The following is a 7,861-nucleotide window of genomic DNA, read 5'->3' as shown; positions in this document are numbered from 1 at the left end:
TTGTTTTTGTGTGTTGTTTTGTTTTTGTGTGTTGTTTTGTTTTTGTGTGTTGTTTTGTTTTTGTGTGTTGTGTGTTTTTGTGTGTTGTGTGTTTTTGTGTGTTGTGTGTTTTTGTGTGTTGTGTGTTTTTGTGTGTTGTGTGTTTTTGTGTGTTGTGTGTTTTTGTGTGTTGTGTGTTTTTGTGTGTTGTGTGTTTTTGTGTGTTGTTGTGTTTTTGTGTGTTGTTGTGTTTTTGTGTGTTGTTGTGTTTTTGTGTGTTGTGTGTTTTTGTGTGTTGTGTGTTTTTGTGTGTTGTGTGTTTTTGTGTGTTGTGTGTTTTTGTGTGTTGTGTGTTTTTGTGTGTTGTTGTGTTTTTGTGTGTTGTTGTGTTTTTGTGTGTTGTTGTGTTTTTGTGTGTTGTTGTGTTTTTGTGTGTTGTTGTGTTTTTGTGTGTTGTTGTGTTTTTGTGTGTTGTTGTGTTTTTGTGTGTTGTTGTGTTTTTGTGTGTTGTTGTGTTTTTGTGTGTTGTTGTGTTTTTGTGTGTTGTTGTGTTTTTGTGTGTTGTTGTGTTTTTGTGTGTTGTTGTGTTTTTGTGTGTTGTTGTGTTTTTGTGTGTTGTTGTGTTTTTGTGTGTTGTTGTGTTTTTGTGTGTTGTTGTGTTTTTGTGTGTTGTTGTGTTTTTGTGTGTTGTTGTGTTTTTGTGTGTTGTTGTGTTTTTGTGTGTTGTTGTGTTTTTGTGTGTTGTTGTGTTTTTGTGTGTTGTTGTGTTTTTGTGTGTTGTTGTGTTTTTGTGTGTTGTTGTGTTTTTGTGTGTTGTTGTGTTTTTGTGTGTTGTTTTGTTTTTGTGTGTTGTTTTGTTTTTGTGTGTTGTGTTGTTGTGTTTTTGTGTGTTGTTGTGTTTTTGTGTGTTGTTGTGTTTTTGTGTGTTGTTGTGTTTTTGTGTGTTGTTGTGTTTTTGTGTGTTGTGTTTTTGTGTGTTGTGTTTTTGTGTGGTGTTTTTTTGTGGGTTGTTGTGTTTTTTTGTGTTTTTGTGTTTTTGTGTGTTTTTTTTTTTTTGTGTGTTGTTTGTTTTTGTGTGTTGTTTTGTTTTTGTGTGTTGTTTTGTTTTTGTGTGTTGTTTTGTTTTTGTGTGTTGTTGTGTTTTTGTGTGTTGTTTTGTTTTTGTGTGTTGTTGTGTTTTTGTGTGTTGTTGTGTTTTTGTGTGTTGTTGTGTTTTTGTGTGTTGTTGTGTTTTTGTGTGTTGTTGTGTTTTTGTGTGTTGTTGTGTTTTTGTGTGTTGTTGTGTTTTTGTGTGTTGTTGTGTTTTTGTGTGTTGTTGTGTTTTTGTGTGTTGTTGTGTTTTTGTGTGTTGTTGTGTTTTTGTGTGTTGTTGTGTTTTTGTGTGTTGTTGTGTTTTTGTGTGTTGTTGTGTTTTTGTGTGTTGTTGTGTTTTTGTGTGTTGTTGTGTTTTTGTGTGTTGTTGTGTTTTTGTGTGTTGTTGTGTTTTTGTGTGTTGTTGTGTTTTTGTGTGTTGTTGTGTTTTTGTGTGTTGTGTGTTTTTGTGTGTTGTGTGTTTTTGTGTGTTGTGTGTTTTTGTGTGTTGTTGTGTTTTTGTGTGTTGTTGTGTTTTTGTGTGTTGTTGTGTTTTTGTGTGTTGTTGTGTTTTTGTGTGTTGTTGTGTTTTTGTGTGTTGTTGTGTTTTTGTGTGTTGTTGTGTTTTTGTGTGTTGTTTTGTTTTTGTGTGTTGTTTTGTTTTTGTGTGTTGTGTTTTTATGTGTTGTTGTGTGTTGTTGTGTTGTTGTGTGTTGTTGTGTTTTTGTGTGTTGTTGTGTTTTTGTGTGTTGTTGTGTTTTTGTGTGTTGTTGTGTTTTTGTGTGTTGTTGTGTTTTTGTGTGTTGTTGTGTTTTTGTGTGTTGTTGTGTTTTTGTGTGTTGTTGTGTTTTTGTGTGTTGTTGTGTTTTTGTGTGTTGTTGTGTTTTTGTGTGTTGTTGTGTTTTTGTGTGTTGTGTGTTTTTGTGTGTTGTTGTGTTTTTGTGTGTTGTTGTGTTTTTGTGTGTTGTTGTGTTTTTGTGTGTTGTTGTGTTTTTGTGTGTTGTGTGTTTTTGTGTGTTGTTTTGTTTTTGTGTGTTGTTGTGTTTTTGTGTGTTGTGTGTTTTTGTGTGTTGTTGTGTTTTTGTGTGTTGTTGTGTTTTTGTGTGTTGTTGTGTTGTTGTGTTTTTGTGTGTTGTTGTGTTTTTGTGTGTTGTTGTGTTTTTGTGTGTTGTTGTGTTTTTGTGTGTTGTGTGATTTTGTGTGTTGTGTTGTTGTGTGTTGTGTGTTTTTGTGTGTTGTTGTGTTTTTGTGTGTTGTGTGTTTTTGTGTGTTGTGTGTTTTTGTGTGTTGTTGTGTTTTTGTGTGTTGTGTGTTTTTGTGTGTTGTTGTGTTTTTGTGTGTTTGGTTGATCCCCGGGTCACCAGGCCTTTCTGTGTGGAGTTTTTCATGTTTCTCCTCGTGTCTGGATGGGTTTCCTCCGGGTACTCCGGTTTCCCCCATCAACCAAAACATGAACGCCCTTCGAGACGACTGTTTGAATTGAATTGTTGTGAGTTTAATGTCTTTCTTATTTTGTAAAACACTTTGAATCTCTCTGTGGACCAGTCGTATAAATAAACCTGCTTTTCCTTTTATCTTTTTATTAATTTGACTTTTATGAAAGTGTTGAGTGTCTGAGCTGATCTCTGTGAACGCTGCTCTATAAATAAATGTTCATTACTTACAATGTGCTTTCCACTTGAATAATACATAAAATACATGTATATATAATACATGAAAACTCTATCTCATTTATTACAACCAGAAAACATAAATAAATAACCTTTTAAAATTCAGATTAATTAAAATAAATGTTATTTTTGTACGTAGAATACTTCAGTTTGTGTTTTAATGTTTATTATGCCTCAGAATTAGCATTAGCGTTAGCATTGAGACGCAAACATGTCTCTGGTGAAGTATTCATTTTATTTGTGTAGTACTGTCCACTGTCTGACCCTAACCCCCTGGCCCTCTGACCTCTGACCTTTGACCTTTGACCCTTGACCCACCTGCAGCTCCCTGTCCACTGTCTGACATTTAAATATTTATTCATTTTAGCGCAACTCTGCAAAACCATAGAGTTAAAACTGGACAGGAAGTAGTGACGCTAACAGGAAGTAGTGACGCTAACAGGAAGTAGTGACGCTAACAGGAAGTAGTGACGCTAACAGGAAATATTGATGCAGATTGATTAGTCTCCGTCAGTCTTCGTCAGTTTGTGATCACATTTCGCCCTAAAAATTCTGTGATTTTGTGGTTGTAGTACCAAACAGTGGCCACTAGTCCAATTCTGAGCAGCAGAACCCTCCAGTTATTTTAACAAATCCATGACATTTCTAAACAAACAGCAGCAGCAGCAAAAATCTGTGTTCAAACCCCCACACGATGAAACGGCGCCCTCTGCCTGTCAGATCCTCTCAGTCTGAAGTTTAACCAGGATCTTTGTGTTTTAATGTTCCATGTTGTATTTTGACTTTTAAATGAGCTCTATACATAAAATAAAGTAGAACTGAATCAAACCTCACCATTCTTTCGTCTTGTAGTCCCATTCGATGACGAGTTTGACGTGAGGAGGTCCACCGGGGCCGCAAAACCTCAGGGCTCTGCCACAACGAGAACAAGAACCAGCTCCGTCATCTTTCTCTGAGTTTTCATACATTTTATTATCACAGTTTATTCAAACACAACGAAGGAGCGAGGTCTGACTCAAACAAACCACGCCCCTGCAGACAGAAGATAAACGAACTGATAACGACGTGGAGCCAGAGCCGGAAACGACTGAAGGTTTTGGTTTGGAAAGAGCCACAGGTCTTTTTTGAAGAACAATCACAGACTCTAAATCAAATGGACAGAGCTGATCTGGTAAACGCTGAGCTCCAAAGAGACTCCACCCACTCGCCACTTCACTTTACATTAGAAAATCGCCCGTCTCTCTGTGACTGCTGCCGTCAGACTCGCCATTTTGGTCTTAAAGGTTTGTATTAATCCGCTCTACATGATCCTGGAGTTAATTTTTTGAGTTATTTTGCGTTTATGTTTTAGGGTTGGTTTTTTGGTTTTTTTTTTGGATTTTTTTTTTTTCCATTTTGAGTTTTTTTTTGTTGTTATTTTTATTATATTTTTTTGTTTGTTTATTTTCTTTATTTTTTTGAGAGTTTTTTTTGTTATTTTTATTATAATTGTTTTTGATATTTTGAGGAGTTTTTTTCTTTGTTTATTTTCATCTTTTAGTTATGTTATTTTGAGTTGTTTTTTGTTTGGTTTTTTTAGCTTTTTTTCAGTTTATTTTTGTTTGTTTTTTTATAAACTGTCTCCTCTCTCTGTCTCTGCTGCTTCAGACTCATTCTGGTCTTAAATGTTAGTATTAACCCTCTACATGATCCTGGGGTTAATTTTTTTAATTATTTTGAGATTTTGTTTTTAACTTATTTTGAGTTTTTTTAATAATTTTTTTTTTTTTTTTTTTTTTAGTTGTTTTTTTTTTAGTTATTCTGAGTTAATTTTTAAGTTATTTGAGTTATTTTGAGATTTTTTGGGGGGTTATTTGTTATTTTAGTTTTTGTTTGTTGTTTTTTTGTTATTTTGAGTTTATTTATTTAAATTTTCTTGTTATCTTGGGTTAATTTATTTATATTTTGCTATTTTGAGTTTTTTTATTATTATTATTATTTTTTAAAGTTATTTGGTGTTTTGTTTTGTTGTTTTTTTCTGTTTTTAAATGTTCGTTTTAACCCTCTACATGATCCTGGGGTTTTTATTAAAATCTGAAGCTGTGGTGACGTCACTCAGTCACTTCTTTACTCTGTTGTTGTTGAGCTGGAGGAGCTGAACTGTTTATTCTTGAGTAACTTGAGAACAGACCCAGTTATATAAAGTATTTTGAACAGGATCATGGAACGAAAAGCAACGACTGAATGAATTTTAACATAAACTGTGTGAAGACGTGGATTAAGTGAGTGTGACCTGTTGCTAACGCTAACAGGAGCGACCTCGGGGGAAGAAGGACCTGATTTGTCTGTTATTAATGTTCATATCTTGATTTACAGACACAATAGTGAAATAAAAACCCCAGGATCATGTAGAGGGTTAATACGAACATTTAAGACCAGAATGAGTCTGAAGCAGCAGAGACAGAGAGAGGAGACGGTTTAAAAAAATAAAAATTAAAACTCCAAATAACAAAAAAAAAAGAAAAAACAACTCAAAAAGGGAAAAAAACAAAAAATAACTTAAAAAAAATTTAAAAAAAGAAAAAAAAGAAAATAAACTAAAAAAAAACACCTAAAAATAACAAGAAATATATATAATAATAAAAAATACTTTAAAAAACCTCAAAGTTCACTCTAGTTCACTCTTGTTCTCTCTTGTTCTCTCTAGTTCTCTTGTTCTCTCTAGTTCACTCTCGTTCTCTCTTGTTCTCTCTTGTTCTCTCTCGTTCTCTCTCGTTCTCTCTCGTTCTCTCTCGTTCTCTCTCGTTCACTCTTGTCTCTAGTTCACTCTTGTTCTCTCTTGTTCTCTCTCGTTCTCTCTCTCTCTCGTTCTCTCTTGTTCTCTCTCGTTCACTCTCATTCACTCTCGTTCTCTCTCTTTCTCTCTCTTTCTCTCTCATTCACTCTCGTTCTCTCTCATTCACTCTTGTGTAAATCACCTGTCGACGGCCGGGTGCAGCAGAGGTTTATTGTCCTGCGGCGAAAGGTAACTGTACGACGAAGACCCGCCCACAACTCTGATCTTGAACAGAAGCCCGGCGTTCTGCAACGACAACGACAAAAGACAAAAGACGGAAAGACATAATTATAACCAGATACAAAACCAGAACAGAAGAGAGAAAAACACTTCACAAACCGCAACAGAACAAAGAACAAACATAAAAAACAAAGACATCAGCAGAATCTTCACATATAATGATCACTGAGTGTAATCCATTTTTATATTTATATTTTTGAATATTTTAGGTGCAGAAATTTATACAAAACAACATAAATGAGACGAGATCAGACATATTGAGCTTGTGTCTTTATGGTTCTCATCTCTGTGGATCATTTTGTTATCATTTACACTTTTTAAATCACAATATTCATCTAAAAACACTTCATAAAAGAAACAAATCTGCTGACTTTCACGTTAGAAAACTGGAGCTGACGTCGCCGTAAACATCGTGTAGCTGTAGCGCCCCCTATGGACAGATGCACGTCACACTAGAGCAGCGGATTTTTAAAAATGTGTACGTGACGCTGCCGAATCCTACGAGTATCAGCGGTTAAGAAAATAAAACTGGAGAAGGAAGTGCAGAAAAGTGGGCGTGTCACAGTGGAGGTGAAAACGAGGATTGAAAAACAAAATGGCGGCTTGAAAATAGTGGATTAAAGATTAAACTCGAACATGAATCAGTCCAAATGCAACTTCAGAAACGACTAGAACAGACACGGGCAAACTTTTAGACCCCACTGTGACCCGAGCGTTCAGAGTTTTTCCCGCTCCTGGACCAGAACGCGGTGAAACGCTCGGAAAAGTCCAGTTTGCAGAGCAGGTTTTTGCAGATTTAAAGGTTTTGTAAGAAGAATTTTGGAAAGAAAACACCTCACTCCAGAGCTGATGTGATAAAGATTTATGAAGGTTTGAAACGCGCTTCACGCTCTGATGCTCTGACGGAAACAGTTTATGTTGAAAACCCTCTGTCGCCGCCCTGCTGGTGAACTGACGGAACAGCAACTACACTACACTAATCCAAAAAAACGACTGCTCTTGATGACGAAGCTTTTCAGATCTAATAACTTACAACTTACAGTGTTTGGAAGGAACTGAATAAGAAAAATGAATGAAAATACATGTTCTGATGTTCCTGGTGCAGTTATGTTTCTAAAATTAAAGGAACACCAGGTGAAATTTCGGCTCAAACTGCACAGAATCAGTGAGAAAAATATAAAACTGTCATGATGTGTGTATTTCTGTTCCTGTTTTGTCTCCCTGTGTGCTCTTCCCCCTCCCTCACCTGCCTGTCTCCGGAGCTGGGCGGAGCTCTCTGCTCCTCTTACGCGCACCACCACCAAGCGCAATCACCACCACCTGCTGCAGTGGATAAGAGGGACTTGCACCAGACATTCAGTGCGAGATCATCGTCATCGTCCCTTCGTTCCTGTGTTCCTGTGTTCCTGTGTTCTTGTGTTCTTGTGTTCTTGTGTTCTTGTGTTCTTGTGTTCTTGTGTTCTTGTGTTCCTGTGTTCCTGTGTTCCTGTGTTCTTGTGTTCTTGTGTTCTTGTGTTCCTGTGTTCCTGTGTTCTTGTGTTCTTGTGTTCCTGTGTTCCTGTCTGGCCTGTGTTGCTTCACCCTGTTCTGTACTGGATTATCTGCGTTTGGTGCCAGATCCTATGTGTGCCTTCAGCCCTGCTCCGACCCTGCTTCGACCCTGCTCCGACCCTGCTTTGACACTGCTTTGACCCTGCTTTGACCCTGCTTTGACCCTGCTCTGACCCTGCTTCTACTCTGCTTCTCAGCCCTGGTACTGTCTTGGTTTTTCCCTGCTCTCCACGTTCCTGGACCTGGCTTCCCGCTCACCATCAGATCAACCCTCAGTTTTGTATTTTGTCTCCATTTGTACAATAAACACTGTAAATATTCCCTGAGTCTGCGCTCTTTGGTCCGCTACACCCACTGTTACGACAAAAAGTCTGCTTTCGTGGCGACGCAGAGGAGATTTGAACGTCTCTGAGCGATAAACAAACACAGAGCAGAGTTTTTCATCTTGTGTCATGTTTTTACACTATTGTTTAAATGCAAGTCGATGTAAAAGTACTCCAAGTATTCAGAACGCAGTACTCTGATCACACTGTGC

The 7,861-nt window shown here is 36.9% G+C and overlaps 1 protein-coding gene across 1 annotated transcript in view; it reads right to left on the bottom strand.

Annotated features, from left to right (window-relative positions):
* usp43a (ubiquitin specific peptidase 43a) overlaps window positions 1–7,861 on the bottom strand; it is a 138,008-nt gene that overhangs the window by 45,515 nt on the left and 84,632 nt on the right. Inside the window, exons 9-10 of the mRNA XM_055222320.1 lie at window positions 5,678–5,781; window positions 3,555–3,632 (exon numbers count right to left, since the gene is read on the bottom strand). Coding sequence (XP_055078295.1) covers window positions 3,555–3,632; window positions 5,678–5,781 — 182 coding nt within the window. The remainder of the gene's footprint in view (window positions 1–3,554; window positions 3,633–5,677; window positions 5,782–7,861) is intronic.

This window comes from Periophthalmus magnuspinnatus, chromosome 1 (assembly GCF_009829125.3).
Source record: "Periophthalmus magnuspinnatus isolate fPerMag1 chromosome 1, fPerMag1.2.pri, whole genome shotgun sequence".
In the NCBI taxonomy this organism is placed as follows: domain Eukaryota; kingdom Metazoa; phylum Chordata; class Actinopteri; order Gobiiformes; family Gobiidae; genus Periophthalmus; species Periophthalmus magnuspinnatus.
Note: the sequence above shows the minus strand (reverse complement) of the source record. Positions and strands in the feature narration are given on the sequence as shown.